Source organism: Semicossyphus pulcher, unplaced genomic scaffold (genome assembly GCF_022749685.1).
Source record: "Semicossyphus pulcher isolate SPU_LCO1_2020_fin unplaced genomic scaffold, fSemPul1.0.p SCAF_27, whole genome shotgun sequence".
Lineage (NCBI taxonomy): Eukaryota > Metazoa > Chordata > Actinopteri > Labriformes > Labridae > Semicossyphus > Semicossyphus pulcher.
The window spans coordinates 6,394,730-6,413,062 of NW_027211701.1; the positions used below are offsets into that span (position 1 = coordinate 6,394,730).

Genomic DNA, 18,333 nt, shown 5'->3' on the forward strand with positions numbered 1-18,333 from the left:
AAAGGTGTGTCTTACAGGTTAAATATGAGACTCATATAGGCTGACAGGAGTTTGGTGTGGAGATGAACTGAAATAAAAGGAATCTGAGAAACAACTAACTGCAATTTGCAACAAATGTTCTGCAAGGGTTTAGAGAACTATTGAATAGGAATCACCCATCCTTGTTCACTATGTTTAAGCCTTTATTACCCTCATGTGTGCGCAATCAACAGGTTATAAACTTCGTTTTAAAGTACAAACATATGAAATGATCAGCCCTCTTACAGGTATGGGCCATAAGAAGCGGTTAAATATCGCTTTTTCAGTATCTGCAGAAAAAGATCTATATCTATAAACCACAGCTCAGAATACCAGTATGTTTTTTAACGTAGTTTTTACTTTGGCTGGAGGATGACAAAGCGACACTTCTATCTGCCAGAGCTCCGACTGCAAAAGAAAACTGGATTCTTTGCAGAATTGGAAGAGGTCAGATTTAAGGCGTATTGTTTAGAAGATTAGAAGTTCGGGTGTATTCAAATCAGGGGAGTAAAGGCCCCCTGTGTACAGGAGACAGACTGGCAGGCGCTTTCTCGCTCACACATTAACACACACACACACACACACACACACACACACACACACACACACACACACACACACACACACACTGGGATGGCAGCCAAATGGTTCTTTTGTTTGTACCTTCCTCTTGTCATTTGGAGTTTTCTGTCCTTCACTCCCACAGACTCTTTGTTTTTGTGTTCTGTCCATCTATTGCCCAATGCTCAGAGATCTGGTCAGAGAAACTAAACACTGTGTGTACTAATGGATGGAACTCAGGAAGAAAATACCACAGTAAATTCTTAACCATTACAAAAATCCCAAAAATGTGAAGCGCGGAGTGGGGCAGTCATTTTTGCTCTGAACAACCCCAAAGCCAATGTTTTACTCTCAAAACGTTCTTTTTAACTGGATGTTAGAAAACGCTAGCCGTTTCCTTTTTTCAAATCTTTATGCGAAGCCAGCTAACTTTCTGCTGGTCTGCGCTCCAACACATATACATGAGAATGGTTCAAATCTGTCAGGATAGTCTGCTTGGCCCTATGGCCCAGAACCTGGTCCAGTTTCAGACCCTTTCTGTCAGGGTCACTCTCTGAAAGACTCTTCTGGTGAGTTCCAGTGACTTGCTCAAGGACACCTCAGCAGGATGGATGCTTGCTGACATGTGCTTAAACAGTGTCCTTGAGATGAAGGACAGACTCTGACAGTCCCGCCTGTTTTCCTTCCTGAGTTCCTCTGCGTGTCCTCACTGTTCTCTTCACTGAAATGAGTTCACATCAATAGATATAAATGACACCTGGCAAGCTTTTAAACTGGAATCTGACTTTCTGTAAGTTGCAATCATAACCTTTGTCTCGTCCCTGGTGGTCACACAGAGAAAATGCAAAAAGAAATAATAATGTATGATATGTTTTTACCATCCTAGTTTCTTCTAAAGACATAACAGTTAGTCATTGAAGTCATCCGGTTACAGTTTCACTTTTCTTTGGAGGAAATGAGGCACATTGGTTCAATGAAGTTTCCAACACTTCTTCACTGATTCTGCTGCACGCCTACAGTTACTTCCTGAACGCAGCCTCAGAAACTTGTCAGTTGGTGAGGACAATCTTGTGGTCACAAGTTAGAGAACCTGCAACTAAACAGCAGCATTTACTGGCAGGTTGTGGTTTAAAATAAGTGAAAACATGCCAGACAGACACACACACACACACACACACACACACACAAAAAGGTACCCACATTTACTTATTAAAGACCTGTTTGATTTAATTGACTCATTTCACAGTCTAGCGGGCCTGACCAGGAACAAGCACACACACACACACACACACACTCACAATCAGGGTACAAACTGGCCGACACTGAGGAAAACAAATGAAATTTGTCTGATATTTTGTAGGTCTGTGCTACCTTAAACTGCATCTAACAACCTGTTTATAGTCTTTCCTTGACATTCATTTTAACCAAGGATGGAAGCTAATACTTTTTAGCTTTGGGCCCATAGACCACCAAGCCCCTCACCTTGGAGGCCAAAGTGTTAAGCTTCCGTAAAAAGCAATAACGCTTAAACCAGCAACACACTTAGCTGTCTGAGTCAGTCATGTCTGCAGTTAAAACATTTTAAACATTTCTCTTGTAGTAAATCTAAGAAAACCTTTGACAAGGTGCTTCATGCTTGAACAAAAAGTTTGAAGTTTCATAATGTGGGGCGTTGGTTTAGCTCAGTTGGTGGAGCAGGCGCCCCATGTATAGAGGCAACAGTCCTCGACACACTGATCACAGGATCGACTCCAGTCTGCCGATCATTTGGTGCATGTCATCCCGACTCTCTACTCCCCATATTTCCTGTCTCTCTTCAGCTGTTCTTTATAGTAAAGACAAAAAGATAATTAAAAAATGTATTAAATATACAAATGTGAGTAATTCCTTTGTTCTGATGTGGCAAGACAAGACATACAATATAGGTAGCCATTGAGGGCTACCTACATATAATATTTGGTCTCCACAGTTACTTAATCGGGCAAGTATCTCTACTCTACTCTACTACATGTTACAGACAAACTCTGTATATTTTGATTCTTTGACAGATGAATTCCCATGCATTCGTTTCTGGTGGTGAATCACAGATAATAACAATCGTTTAAATAGTCTCACAAAAGTGAGTGGATTGATTGTACATTAAGATTTAAAATGTTGGCACAAAAGCTCAACTGGCTCATGATGCTGGGATCAGGACTTGTCTTTGAAACATTTCCTCTGCTCTGGACTTTCTGTCTCCTTTGTGACTTCTGTTTTTGGTCAAAGACTGCTCTTTCTAAAGTGTAACTCTCTTTGGCTAACTAGATTCACTTGTACAGTGGTCACCAACTTGGAGCCACTCAGTGTGTGTTTGTGTGTTGCATGGCCACATCCTGCTTATTGTTGGCAAGTCTGTCCCCTGCAGTCAGAAGAGAGAAAATAGGAGTTAATGTGGCGGCGAGGAAAGCTGGAGTGGAGGAGAAAGGATGGAGAGAGGTGTAAAAGAAAAGGATGGGGAGAAGGGCTGCAGCATGGAGGAATGTTGAGATGGGTGTACAACACCTTCTGTGATAGATATTCAGAGGAATACTGCTCCTCTGTTTGTGTGGCTGTAGTCTTATCCTATAGACAAAAGGTTTCCTCTGAGGAGAGCCATGTCTGCTAGACGCCTCCAACATAAAATAAAGTCTCGACGTAGACATGTTCTTATAATATTGAACCTTTGGTTTGAATTCGATATGATGCTCAACCTTTAAAGAGAGGGAGTAAGTGAGCAAGAGGAGAGGAGGAGGAGGAGGAGGAAGGAGGAGGATGCAGCGCACAAAGCACCAGAGCAGCAGGTTGCTATAACAACAGCACCTTAGTGGTTCCATCTCTGTCTCACTTCTCTCCCTCCCTCTCCCTCTCTGATCACCCTCTCATCGTTTGCTCCCCGCTGTCATTTGGCGCGCTATGCCCTTCCATCAAGCCACCTATCTCCTCTTCTCTCCCTCCCTCCCTACCCACCTCTTCTCTCCTTCACCCTCTCTCCTCCTCTTCATCTTTATGTTCTGGTAGCTCCTCCACTCAAAGGAGAAAAAAAAGACCTTCTGGCTGACAAATAAATCCCTTCTTCCTCCTCCTCCTCTGTGTGTGTGTCTCTCTCTCTTACCTTTGTCTCTTTGTATCTTTGTCATTGTCTCTCTCTCTCTGTCTGTTGTGGGAGCCGACAGCGGAGCAGTCAGCAGGTGTTTATGTCAAAGAATACAGAGAGAGACGCAGGAGGGGGAACAAGCAGCGCTCTCTTCCCTTCTCTCTCTCCTGTCTTTGCTCTTTTACATCCTCTCGTCCTTTTTTTTTTTTTTACTCCGATGCTCTTTTCCCTCTGCTCTCGCTAAGCACTCCAGCTTGATTAAACTACTTCAAAATTCTTTGTCTTCAGCTCTCAATATTTTCTCCTTCGCCTGGCTCTGATACCTTCTTTCACACATGCAAATGCTCATTTTCTCAATTCAGGTATTTGATTGATGGGATTGTCAAATAAATACAAAGTCATTGTCAGTTTGTTTGCTGTGTTTCAGAGGTGTAATTAAGTTGCTAAATGTGCTAACAAAAAGGAAAGAAATTAATTAGTTAATTCTGATCAATAAAATAAATGATGTCATAGACTTAGAAATTAACATTGATAAAGATAATAACTTGCATGGGTAGATGTATGCATAGATACATACACTAGACCAAACGGCCTATCGCACCTCAGAACAACCGACAACAGCCAGTTAGCCTGCAGTTCTTGTGCTTGCACACAAAGCACATGCCAGCTACAAGCCCACTTCCCTCTGCAAAGCATTGTTGAGCTGCTGAAAGCGGTCGTCTTCTTTTAAACATGGAAAATGTAAAGAAAGTGTTGACAAAAAATCTTTAAAAAAGTTAAATATATGGACGATTGTTGCAGCTCAGCTTGCAGCCTCCTCGCATGGTCATCCTGTGTCTGCCAAAGGAGTTGGAGGGAAACTCATTTAGAGCCTGAAACTGTTCAATGTAGTATTTTTTACTGGTTTTAATACCAGGGTACGTTGGGTCGTAATGAAGAGAAGGAGACTTCTGTGCGTAATTCCGCTTTTGTAAAAACCATGTGAACATTGATGCAATCCCAATCTCGGACACCGGTGAACAGGCCAGGTGTGTAGCCATAGGTTAGCGATAAATGACTACCAGTCAAGACTTCCTTTTCCGTGTGCTGCATCGTTTACAGAAAAAGTGATTTCTTGTGATTTACTTTAATTAAAGGGTCTCACCTTTGCCAAAATTTCAACATCATGATGCAGATTTGTAAAAAGCTGAAGGAAGCCGGGACGGCATAATGGCGCATTACGTTCCGCCTGCTTTTACTCTCCACACGGACTGTTTTTCCTGCATACCCCACAGCCTGCTGATACGTGATTACTCGGACTACAAACACGGAGTAGTACAAACAGAAACCAGAACACTTGCCATCCTTAAAATCCATGTCCCTGCCTACAGATTCTACATGTCTATGTATTGTAATGGAGATTAATGCAGTCCTAACCTTAAACAAGCTAATATACTAGAAACAAGCAGAACTAATGTAAGCGGCAGCTCGGCTTGCAATTCCCCCTGACAGCCTGTGACTGTTCTAGAGTGTCGAAAGGATGTTTTTTTTTAAAGTGAAACTGCTTTATGCAGTTTTTTAACTATCTTCACTTAAACAAAAGAATACTGCCTTAAAAATTGTAATAGACGACTGAAGTGCATGTTATTGAACTATATTCTAAAGTTATACTCAATGCTGTATGTTTTCTTCATGCCTTCGTCATTACCAGGACACTCCTCAAACTGGCAGCTTTTCCAAATTTCATATCACGATACATACAAAAAATCGGATCATATTTTTTGACATATGCCTCAGCACTCTACTAAAGTATTTTGTTGTGTCTCTCAGTTTTGTCATACATCCTGTCTCGTTGCTTCAGCCGGTGGCACGCTGACTCATACAGTACTGACAGAGCCACAGTCAGTCTCTCCTCGTCCGTCTTTTGTCTTTGTCTCGATATGCAGGATTCTATCCAGGAGGTTAAACTGGAACAGATTTTTTTGGGATGTGTGTGTATGAAAAACTTCTGTTTGTGTGTGTGCGTACGTGCGTGCATGTGCATGCGTCTGTGGGAGGGTGTTATAGTTCACACCACCTGGATAATTATGGGAGTTTTTATAGGTGGGCTTTGAAAGGCAAGTCTGTTATTATCAACATGAGTCACTGGCATTTAGGGAAAGCCTGCAACACACACACACACACACACACACGCACACACAAAAACACACAAAAAGCAGCACGCACACAAAACCAAAGCCGCGTGCAGGAGACCTGAATTATTTAAAACCATTGATTGCAGGACCACACACACACACACACACATGCATGCACGCACACACACACAGAGTTGATGAAGCCGTGTCGTGACAGTGGAGATGTGTATTTTCCTGTGTTTTCTCAGTTGTACCTTTAATGGTTACACACAAGCAAGAGTTCAAGTCACACACACACACACACACACACACACACACACACACACACACACACACACACACACACACACACACACACACACTGTAGATATGGCTGTCAATACTAATAGTGTTTATCATCCCATAAATATAATTAGGCTGACTGTCAGTCATCGTGGAGAACAGAGCGGAAGCCAACCTGACAGCCACCCCCCCCACCCCCCACCCCCCCCCCCCCACCCCCCCACACACACACACACACACACACACACACACACAAGGAGACCAACAAAGTAAAACAAAGTGTGCTCTGTGTTGTGTTGCCTGTTTTGTGGTTTGTGAGTGTGTGTGCGTCTTCCAGCTTGAATGGGTCCACCTCAGGGTCAGAATACAATCTGAATATATTTTGTCTGTTGTTCCATCTGAATAACAAAGAGCTAAGTGTGCAGAATTCACACACATACATGTACCAGTGGTGCCTCCTTTGTGTGTGTGTGTGTGTGTGTGTGTGTGTGTGTGTGTGTGTGTGTTTGACTCTCTCACATGTGACAGCTGAGCGTGTGGCTTTTACAAAATATTTTACTGCTTCTCGGCTCCTTTTTTTCTCAGAAGACTGTTTGAAATGTAGATGTGCAGGATACACATACTGTACATGTAACTTGAAACATGCTCCAATCGATTCTTTCTGTCCATAGTGAAAATGTATGTGTGTAAATTGGCTCATAGAAAGGGAGTTTTGATAATGCACAAAGGTCAATAATGTGTTTCTTTGTCTTACTTTGGTCAGTAAAAAGAGGAACTGAAGATTTCAGAGTAGGATGGTTCAGTAAAATACTACTGGTGTTATTTCTGCTGTCAGTATAGCATCCCATGCATTTTCTCTCCATTTTGTAATTACACATTTTCATTATGTTAGAGCACTAATGTAATTTATGTTTAAACCATCCAAGATTGTTGCAATATTGAACTATTTAATGTAAGTTCACGTCTTTAATAAAGTCAGCTGCATTTTAAAATATTTACAGATGGTTTTCTTTGACAAATGAATGGATTAGATTAACTAAGCTGTCAGTGAGCAGCCCAGTCTGTTATCAAATGTGGTCTTTGATGGTCTCTTCCTAAGGACAGTCTCTTACTTTATCCGGGATTCATGTAAAACTTAAATGTGAATTAATACTGCAACTATATACCAAGTTAAAAACAACCAAAAAACACAGTTTTCAGCACAACGATCATCTTTTTGTATGAATCCTAAACTTTCTCTCGGATTTGGGTCAGAGAACAAAATTTGCACCCTGGGAACCTTTCATAAATGAGGTCCCTGCTTCCCATCCGTCATTTTAATAGCATCTGCTATTTCTCTGCCAACTTCATTAGCGTTTGAAATTAACAAGAATTAGGAGTAAAATTGAGATTGAGAGTTTATTAAATTGCAACCAAAGTGCACAGAAACTTTAGAATTACAAAATACAGTTTAATGGTCTGTTTGTTAAAAAGAATGCTTAAATTCATTAAAGAAGAATTTCACACTAAAAGTTGAGATTTATGTTTTAAAATGATTCCCTTTGTGAGAGTGTTTTTGTAAAGCACATTTTCACTGATGGGAAACACCTGATTAGAGAAAACATCATAATAGAGAAATTAGTTTTAAATGTCTGCATGGTATTTTTCTTCCCTGTTTTCTGCCCATTATCTTACTCCTCTGGCTAGCTAAACTTTCGGTTTGCTGTTCCTCCACCTCCTCCTTTCTCCAACCCAGGTCTATAATAGTGATTACCTTAACTGCCAGCCAATGTCAGTTAGCACCCTGTTGTTATCTTGTCTGTGCCATGACAGAAGCAGTGAGACTGTTGAGTTAAGTGGACTGTGTGGAGGCCGCCTACAGTAAAGCTCAGAACTTGGTGTGGATTTAGATGTGGTAGGATATTCACCCATTGGCTGATAGCATAATGGGGAGAATACTCCAGATGGACCGATGCTGTTCTTCTATCTTCCCTCCTCAGTAAACCAGTCCAGCGTGCTGGGGTTTGCTAATTGAGAAGGCTGCTTGTCTTCTCATTGCTTTGGCCAATTTTTTTATGTATACTATATGCCTGAGAATTGTGTTCCTACATGTGTGCTCCTGTGAGAACTCATTATTATATGGTCATTATTTCAGTCGAATTGAATCTGTTCTTGAAGCATAATTGATTTGTGTTGGTGATATTTTGATTTTCAGCACACCTCTTGCAGTCTCAGGACAGTTCTCGTTAAGTGTAGAGAGTATTCAGCCTGTTGCCTTATTGATTTGGTATCGCTTGTTGTTTCCGTTGTTAGCCCCCAGGAGACCACAGAAAAATTTTCATATTGCTAACATGTCCCATTCCTGGTGCTCCTCCAGCCCTAATCCATTTTCTTCTTCCTGTTTGTTGCAGCTCCAGGAGACTGTTAAGAGGAAACTGGACAGTGCACGATCGCCCCTCAATGGAGAGCAGAATGGCATTTGTGATGGAGGCAGCTACTCGCCGACCACCAAACGGGTACGGAAGGAGGGCTCCGGTGGTTTGGACTCACTAACAGGTCTCCCTAACAACAATAACAACAATGTACCACCCATCTCTCCACTGCATCACCAAATGGACATAAAGCCCATACTTGGTGGGCCCAACACTTCCAGTGGAAACAACACTACAAACAGTAACGGCAACCATGTAGGCCAGGCAACAGATGAGCTGGGGAAGAATGGTGGCAGCCATCTATCGGACATGAAGCTGAATGGCTCGCTTGACCTGGAGGACAGCTTCAGCCTCCTCAAAGACCTGAAACAAGAGCCACTGGATGACGGAGGCGGGATGGAGTCCTCTGATCCCCAGTCTCTATCCAACCAGAATAAACTGTTCTCTGACATCAACCTTAATGATCAGGAGTGGCAGGAGCTGATCGATGAGCTGGCCAACACTGTGCCAGAGGACGACATGCACGACCTCTTCAATGAGGACTTTGAGGACAAGAAAGAGGCCGAGTTTGGAAGGCCAGCAAACAATCAGACACCAGGACCCCAAGAAGCCGCTGGGAATACAACTGCTCCTGGAGGGGGGGCGGCACCAGCCGCAGCCCTGCCTCCTCCTCCTCAGCCTCCACAGGGAGGCCCACAGGTCCCAATGGGCTCACCACAGGTCAGTACAAAGAGGGTCAGTATGATGTCCTATGGCAGGGGTACTTAACCCCTATGTCTGGTGTAGGTTGTGACCAGATGAGGTAAAATACCATATTGGTATTGGTACGTTTTCTTTAAGGACCGAAATACATTTGTTGGCATCTAACTCACTTGGACTAGCAATTTAAAAGCCTACTTGTTCTAAGCTGTAACAGACATAATAGATCAACATGTTAGAACCATAGAGTGTATAAAAAGATGGATGACATGACAGCTCCCTAAAAGTGAAGCCAAAACATTTCGGGCGCCCCCTGCTGACTGGCTGCAGGTGGGACATGGGTCAAACTATAAAATCAAAATACACGTCCGATAAATTTTTCTCAAACATGGTTTCTGTCATTATAGCTAGTTATTATCATGCTGATTTACGTCCAAGTGTTCATTTTTCTGAGAAGTTTATTTTTAAATAGTTATTTGATGCTGTCAAAATGATGATTGAAAGCTCTGTTGAGCTCTGCTCCTGCAGCCAATCAATTCCGGGTGAGCAGAGTGGAAACGTAACTAAGACAATCACTACAGTCATTGAAGTTTTCATACCTGTGAACGTTAACCTCCGACCAACACAGAGAAGCTGTTCTGCTGTTAAACACGCCGGTGTGTGGGATCCTAGCTGTTTTTTAACAGTTAAGTTAAGTGTGTGTTTGGGTTAATGGAAGTGGCTACGGCCACTTCACTCGTCGATCTCTACTGCGCAGTCTCTGGCTCCAAATGACGTCATCATCGCAAGATGGCAGCGCCTATCACAGGGGCTATTTTGGCATCAGTTTCGTACAATGGGAGCAGATGGAGACTGGTTGTCCATCTACAGTCATTGGTTAGAACAGCAACTATTCATTAACCAATATGTAATCTGCACACAAAGCACAAATAAGTGCTATATGTGCATAAATGTAAACCTCTGGGTTTACATGGAGGCTGAGTAATTAATAGTAATATGTTCACACAGATGTGTCATTCATGTTTACTGTTTCCCAATAACAATTACATAAATGCCACTGTAAAATGTGCAGAACAAGAACACAACAAAGACAAAGTGCTTACATGGTGTGTTATATTATATAGTAAAGTTGTATTAGCTAGTTGCTTTGTATTTTGTTCTGTGACAGATGGCTTTCAGCAAGACAAAAAGATGATCTGTGATATAAGTCTCTGTTTGGGCAAGATGGAACCGACCCTCTGACAGCAAGATCGCAGATAGAAACTGACCCTTAACTGAAAATTGTCATTTTGCTTTGCTGTTTATAGATGAAACAAGAGACAACTTGTTACAGGCTAGTTCTTCCCCCTGTTTCCAGGCTTTAATCTGGGCGAAGCTAATTATTTATTAATTTATAAAGGTAATCGTAGATGTGTCTCATGGGACTTTCTGTGTTTGGACTCCTCTCCTCAGGTCCGACCATCGTCTTCAGGCCCTCAGTTTGCGACCACTGCCAATGGAACACCTCCTCAGCAACCTTTGCAGCAGTCTCCAGCCGTTGCCATGGCATCGGGTTCCCCGTTGCACAACTGTGTGGCTCGCTCTCCTCAGACCCCAACCCAGGCTCAGACACAAGCAGTCTCTAGACCTGGGAATGGTTATATGATGAACCCTGGCCCAGGGGTCAGTCAGGCGGGCACAGGGCCAGGAGCAGCTGGGGTTGCCCCTGGTGGTCAGCCTGTAGGACCAGTGACGCCTGAACTTTCTCCAGCAGAGCAGCTAAAAGCAATGGCTCAGCAACGCGCCAAACTGCTGCAGCAGAAGCAGCAACAAGCAGCTAACTGGTCCCCTGCAGGCGCTCCAACAAGTCCCTATAACTCTGCTCCCTTTAACCAAGACAAACCCAACAGCCCCATGGTGTACCCACCGCAAGCCTTTAACACGCCACAGGGCCCTCTAGGTGCTGGGATGGCCCCCAACAATGGGCCCAAAGCCCCCATGAACAACTACCTCCCTCACAACCACATGGGCATGATGGGTCAGCAGCAGCCAAACAGCATCAACCAGAATGCCCTGTCCAAACAGCAGCAGCAGCAGCAGCAGCAAACGGCAGCCATGTTGTCCTATAACAACACCAAACCGCTGAGTCACTTCAGCGGCAGCGGGGTTGATCACATAGGGCAGAGAATGACTCCACCCATGGGAGGGAACAATCAGGTCAAGAACCCCATGATGCCTCCCTACATGGGTGGTGGCGGAAGCGGCGGCCAGGGTGCAGGTCCAGGGCAGACCCAGGGCCCGATCCCGGGACAGACAGCCCATCTGAGCGAAGAGCAGAAGAGGATGTTGCTGATGAAGCAGAAGGTGTTGAACCAGAACATGCCCTACAGCACCATGCAGCCTCATGGACAGGTAAGGGAACTGTTTGACGCTCTCTGTTATTATTTTTGATAGCCAAAGTTGTTACCATTGGATTGTTGCTGTTCCAGTATAGTTAATACTTCACTTCTCTTTGCTTTGGTCTGTGAGGAAGCTGTCCCACAACTGTAGTTTGTAGCTTGAGCTCTGCTTCCTGAGTTGTTTTTAAGATTAACACAGAAAGCAGCCTCTGTGGAGATGAGTGCCAAGGTTTAGGAGGGTTGCGTTATAGAGCACTCAAACCATGACCTTGGGAGGAGTACAAAACACCCTATAGTTTTCGCTTGTCAATCCTTGAGGAGTTTTTCTCTGGAAAACTTGCACTGATTTTTTTCAGAACTGCCCCTGACTAAAGATTTTCCCAGTTGCCTTATAGGTCTTAATTTTTTACAAACAATGGCAATAATGGAGAAATAAAGGTTATTTATACATTTGACCAGGACAGATTACTGAAAAATGGATCGCTGTTTTATAAAACCTTCCTGAGGTGCAGCCAGGGAAGGTAAAATGGCGGTAGTTGCCCCAGCAACAAGCCAGGGCTGGAAACAGGCATAGGAAAATGGCCTGTCGAGAGTGTATTGATGCCTCTGCAACACTAGCAGCACTGATAGCCCCCACCCCACTCCTCCTCCCCTAGACACACAAGCGCATGCACTCACACACAACGGCAAACACCAAAGCTAAACGGCTCCTTAGCTCATATCCCCAATCTGTCACAGCTGACTGATGGCTGAGATTGGACCACTAAGCCAGGCTAGCTGCTGTCATTACCAAAAGCCCACCTCGGGCAGTTTGTTTCCCAAACCCGGCGAGCAGCACAGCCCACTCTGAACGCTCCAGTGCTCTCAGCCAGGTGTCAGGTGTCCTTAATAATCCACCAGACAGAGGACGTTAAGGAAGTGTGGGTGGACTATACTGCCACACAACACCTACACAAATGAAACATACACTTGTATGGTTCATCTCTTGCTCATTATCTCAGGGCCTCTGAATTATCTTCAAATGTGTGTGCTGGTGTGTGCATTCTTGTTGAAGATGCACTTTTCTCTTTCTACCTTTATGTCTCTGTCTCTCTCACTCTGCCTCCCTTGTGTTCATGATATGGCTACAGTCAGTCACCTCCTCCTCCTCCTCCTCCCCGCTGGTGATCTCTGCATCTTCTGTCCTGCTCCTCCTCCTTCCTCCCCCTCTCCTCCCTGTCTTTCTCCCTCCGCCAGAGACACTCAGCACCAATAAAGGAGCAGATTTATTAATATGGGGCCTTTGTGGCTGCTGCCTGGAGGGCTGTGTGTTTGTGTGCGTAAGTGAGTGAGTGCGAGTGCGTGCACATGTATGTTTGTGTGTGTTTCGTAGATTTTTGGGGGGGGTAGAAGGAGGGGTAGAAGGAGGGGGGTAGAGAGATTTATTTGAGTGAGCAGAGGAGAATTGGAGACCGGGAAGAGAGGGGAGAGGGATGCGGAGAAGGAAAAGAACGACTTAAAGGAGAAAGGCAAATGCAGAAAGAGAGAGATTTATGGTAGAGTGAGAATGGAGCATATTAAAAGGGAACTCAAGGGCCTGGAAAGAGAGAAATAAGTGAGCAATTCAGAACAGAGTGTCTGAAATGCAAACTCACTGCATACTCACTGTTCTACATGCATCTAGCCCGATCATAATGGCTCTGTAATTAGTAAATAAGTTCATTTCTGGTGGATAGTCACAAGGCTCTGAAATAACATCAGCAAATCAACTGCTATATGTGCAGCAAAAACTATAGTGTGTATTCATCTTGATCACAACTTTAAGGGGGTAACCTAAATCCACAGATTTTACTTGTAACATAAGGTTTTAGTAAAAGCTAATACTTCTTGGCTCATGAACACAGTTTGGTTAAGGGACTGTGTATGCATTAACTTTCCCGACCCTTCCAGCTACTTGAGGTTAACTAGTGCCCAGTTGGATGACCTGTCAGCTAGGTCAGACTGGGTCGGCTTGGATCTGTACAGGGATTTCTCAGATGTACACTAAGTAGGGGCATTCGATTTCAACTGCTAAGCGCCTGTACACTTCTGTCCATTGAGTGGCAGTTTCAATTTATCTAGCAGGTCACACATCAGCTTCAATCTTGCTTATTACAGCGGTATGAACCCAAAATCAACAGATTTGTGATTGATTCAAATAAATGGGTCAAAAAGATGCTGGAATAATGCCATCAGAATGTAAATGCATGCTTTATCAGGTGCTTGTTTTTTGAATGAAGTGTTGTTTTTTGAATATCTAATGCAATCTCAGGATTTCAGAATATCACACTAATATGCTTTTGTGACTCTTTGAATTCATTTATTGTGTTAAGCTTTTGGACTGATCACACCTTGTTGATGTCTTCTGTGGCTCTAAAAGAGCTTTGTTAAGGTTTAGGGGGGGTGTCATTGTGATGGCATCGGGGTTATCTTGGCTTGGAGACTTCACATCTTTGAATGAAAAGCTGGCATGACAAACTATAGGTTCAATGTTTGAAAGACAACCAGATAGGGACAAAGTCATGTCAAAAGGTAGTTAATATCAGCATTATATTTTTGAATTTGTCTCTCATGTTGATGGATCATTATCTAAACATAGAAGCAACTCAGATATAAGCACTGCTATGGAGTTGGGATCATATAACATTAAATGCAGTTGGCATATTTGTCAGCCTTATAAAGATCTTGGCAATCAGCTCCCAATATCAGTTTTTAAACCATCTGTGCCCAAATTAAAGGCGCAAATTCTTCAGTATGTCATGGTGAGACATCATGAAAATAACGACAGCAATTTGCCAAATGCAACAAACGTGGTGGTGCTACAGTAACAGGCTGAAACGAAACCAAATTTGAATGCTCATTTTTCGTACATTGTACCTTGAAATGTTTGATCAAAAGAGATAATAAACAGACATCTCCTCCAAAGAAAAGATTAGTGTAGTATTAGTAGCACTTTCACAACTTATTGTCATTCATTCGCTTATTGTCACAACATCTCACACAAAGAGAACTCATAATGAAATTACCATTCCTTTCTGCTTTAGCAAACCTGTTGGGTTTTATCATTGAATGTGCTGTATTTAATGAACACCTTTATTATTCATATTTTCTGTTCTCTAACAATAATAGAGTCTTTATTGTTCAGTTCATAGACGGAGCCTTGGATTGACTATTTTATTTAACAATCCTCTGTTAAATCTTGGTAACTGTCACAGCTCAGATGGATGAGGAAAGTTTATGTGTGTGTGTGTGTGTGTGTGTGTGTGTGTGTGTGTGTGTGTGTGTGTGTGTGTGTGTGTGTGTGTGTGTGTGTGTGTGTGTGTGTGTGTGTGTGTGTGTGTGTGTGTGTGTGTGTGTGTGTTTATTTGTTGTTGAGGAATAATTTGCGCTGATATGTTGATATCCCCTGAGACACCCCCGGTAATGGTGTTTGTGTTTGGGTGAAGGGATCCTAGCTGTGATTCTATGTTCTTTGTCTGCATTAGCGCATGTGTACATTAGCCTTTGGCTTTGTGTGTGTGTGTGTGTGTGTGTGTGTGTGTGTGTGTGCTGTCTCACAGGTGGTGCTTTAACATCACCGTCTCTCTGCTCTGCCCTCTCTCCCACTCTCTGTATCTGTGTGAGTGTGTGTGTGTGTGTGTGTGTGTGTGTGTGTGTGTGTGTGTGTGTGTGTGTGTAGGCTAATCCAGTTAGCAGCTGCTCAGGGAAACTTCAGCCTCTCTCTTCAAAAGCTCGTTAGTCAAGCTTTAATTGTTGCTCCCTCGCTTTGCATATCGCCATGACGCTAATTTATGCCCGTTGTCGCGGTTACCGTCGCCACGGTGGTGGATGTCTCAGTGGAAGCAGCAAGTGGGGGAGCAGAGGCGCGTGCGTGAGTCTGTAGATGTTTGTGTGATTGTGTGTGACGGATGATGCAGTTCCCTCACTGTGTGTATTCGTGTGTGTGTGTGTGTGTCTGTGTGACAGAATGATTGTGAGACGGATGTGGCTTGTTGCACAAGTGTGCAGCTGTTTGAAGCCAGCAGCGCGGGGGTGGGCCTCTTGGGTTATCTGGGTGATGATTGGATGAGAATGGATTGACAGGTGTTGGCTTCAGAGGAAGGCTTCTTGTGTTGTCTGGATAAACTGGAGCGGGAGGTTTGACTTTGAGTGTGTGTGTGTGTGTGTGTGTGTGTGTGTGTGTGTGTGTGTGTGTGTGTGTGTGTGTGTGTGTGTGTGTGTGTGTGTGTGTGTGTGTGTGTGTGTGTGTGTGTGTGTGTGTGTGTGTGTGTGTGTGAATTATTACGAAGGATTGTGGACATGTGTGTTTTTGTGTGTGTGTTCATGCATGTAGGAGATCTGTGTGTCACACTACCACTGCGGTGCACCAAGAAGCTGACGCCGGCTGGTAATAGCCCTGTGAGTCACGACACCAGCCTCACACACACACACACACACACACACGCTCAAAAAATAAACAGGCTTTGATAAACCCTCATTTCTTCTTTCTCCACCCCTCTTTCTTTCTAGAGGTAAAGCCCCTCTCATCACCCTCCCTCCTCTTTTCATCCCTTTCTCCGTCCTCTTCTACTGAGACCCCTGACCCTCCACAAGGTCTCAGGGGTTACACACACACACACACACACACACACACACACACCGAGAGAGCCAGTTTCATGTATGATGTCTCACACGCGAACTACAAGCCAACCAATACATTTGCTGGCCGTAAAGATGGAATTGGCTTCTTAAGCTTATAACAGATAAATTGTATCATCAGTATCATCATAAATTCAGTCAAGTTAAATGAGTTTGAAAATGTTTCCCTGAAGTTAAAAGTAAGTCAGTAAGTTATCACACAAGTGTGTGTCAGTAAAAGATAGACTTGTGTCTTTCTAAATGAAATTCAAACCACCAATTAAATGTGGCAAAGGCTCTTGAATTGCCTGAATTCAGAATTCACAGTGTAACATAGAAAAGGCTACACCTTGTACTCCAGAAAGAGGCATCATTCTTAAATGTGTTAAATCAGCTAACTCAGTCAGACAGCAGAGACATTGAAGGCAACATTTATATACAGTGTAGGTCAGGATTAGGCTGCTTTGGTTGCATTAAATACATTTTGAAAAAGGTATTTCTCATTACTTGGTATTGAAAGGTAATGACCCTGTTATACAACGGAGAAATGCAAGATGAATCAGCCATTTGTGACAGGTGATTTTAACGGTCTACATGTTTTTATATCTATTTAATCACTCTATTTAAATATATATATATATGTTTGTTATAGTTCTGTACAGTTAAATAGACTGTGTAATATACTTCTTTCAAATATTTGAGAACAATAGCTGAGTTATTATCAGTATCAGTAAACTCCCAAATATCGATATCTGTTTCAGCCTTAATAATCCTATAACCGTCTGACTCTATTACGAACCACATGGTGATTGATGGAGGGAAGGGGCGACAAGGGGAGTGAGAGGGGAGGAGAAAAGGAGAAGAACTGGGGACATAACAGCCCCAGACCCAGTCATTTCTCTCTCTCTTTCCTCCATCTATCCCCAGGAGCAGAAGATATTACCTTCCCTCCCTCACGTACACACAGTTTGTCTCCTGCTCACTCTGTCACCCCGCTCTCTCTCTCTGAGTCACACACACGCACACACACACACACACACACACACACACACACACACACACACAAGTGAATAGTGCTCACTCTCTCACTCCTCCATCTCTCTCTCTCTCTCTCTGGCACACGTGTCAGGGCTTGAGCTGAGCTGCTCTCAGATCCTGTAGAGAGGCTCTGAAGACGGGGAGGGGGGGTGGGTGCAGGTTGTGAAGGGATGCTCGGGTGGAGCGGGGAGGTGGAGGGGGCAGGGTGGAGACTGCTGTGTTCTGGTGTGTATTTGCTCTCTCTCCCTCTCTCTCGGTCCCTCCTGAGATGCTTCCTGTTAAGACAAACACAAGACAAACAGCTCTCTCTGTGCTCCTGCTGTCCTTTTTTCATATCTGTTCTGTTTGCCTCCTATATCTCCACCCTTCTCCACTCCTCATATTCCCTTTCCTTTTATTTCCCTATCCTTTCCTCTTGCATTTCCTTTCCTTTCCCTCTGTCCTCCTTCTCGTTCCTCCCTCTACCTGTTCCTTGCCTCCTTAAACACTCTGCCTCTCCTGTGTTTAGAGGGAGCTGTTAGTGTTGAGCCTCCCTTCACTACTCGGATCGATAATCTGTGTGTGTGTGTGTGTGTGTGTGTGTGTGTGTGTGCATGTGTCTTCGTCTTATATCGAAATGTATAGTGTGTATATCTGGTTTAATGCTAGCGGTCTGATACATCTGTGTGTATACTGCGATTTAAGACTGTTTGTGTGTAATGTCAGTCTGGGGATATAAGTTATGTAAGATTGTATACGTGTGTGTGTGAGTGTGTGTGTGTGTGTGTGTGTGTGTGTGTGTGTGTGTGTGTCTGTACGTGTATAATACACAGTCATCATGCATGATAGTGAGTGTATTATGCAAATGTCTTGAGATAAGAGTGGATAAATAAGCATGTGTATGTGCCTATATGTCTTGTGTGTGTTTGTGAGATGTGTCGGCAGCAGCAGGAGGGAAAACAGTTCTCAGGGTCGGCAGACTCACACCCCACAACACAACACACACACACACACACACACACACACACACACACACACACACACACACACGCACACCCCACCCAAAGCTGTTTGGTTCACTCCGACAGCGCCAGAGCAAACACACT

The 18,333-nt window shown here is 43.6% G+C and overlaps 1 protein-coding gene across 1 annotated transcript in view; it reads left to right on the forward strand.

The window, feature by feature from the left end:
• Positions 1–18,333, forward strand: part of maml3 (mastermind-like transcriptional coactivator 3) — a 106,382-nt gene that overhangs the window by 42,994 nt on the left and 45,055 nt on the right. The window contains exons 2-3 of the mRNA XM_069676869.1: positions 8,478–9,218; positions 10,650–11,588. Coding sequence (XP_069532970.1) covers positions 8,478–9,218; positions 10,650–11,588 — 1,680 coding nt within the window. The remainder of the gene's footprint in view (positions 1–8,477; positions 9,219–10,649; positions 11,589–18,333) is intronic.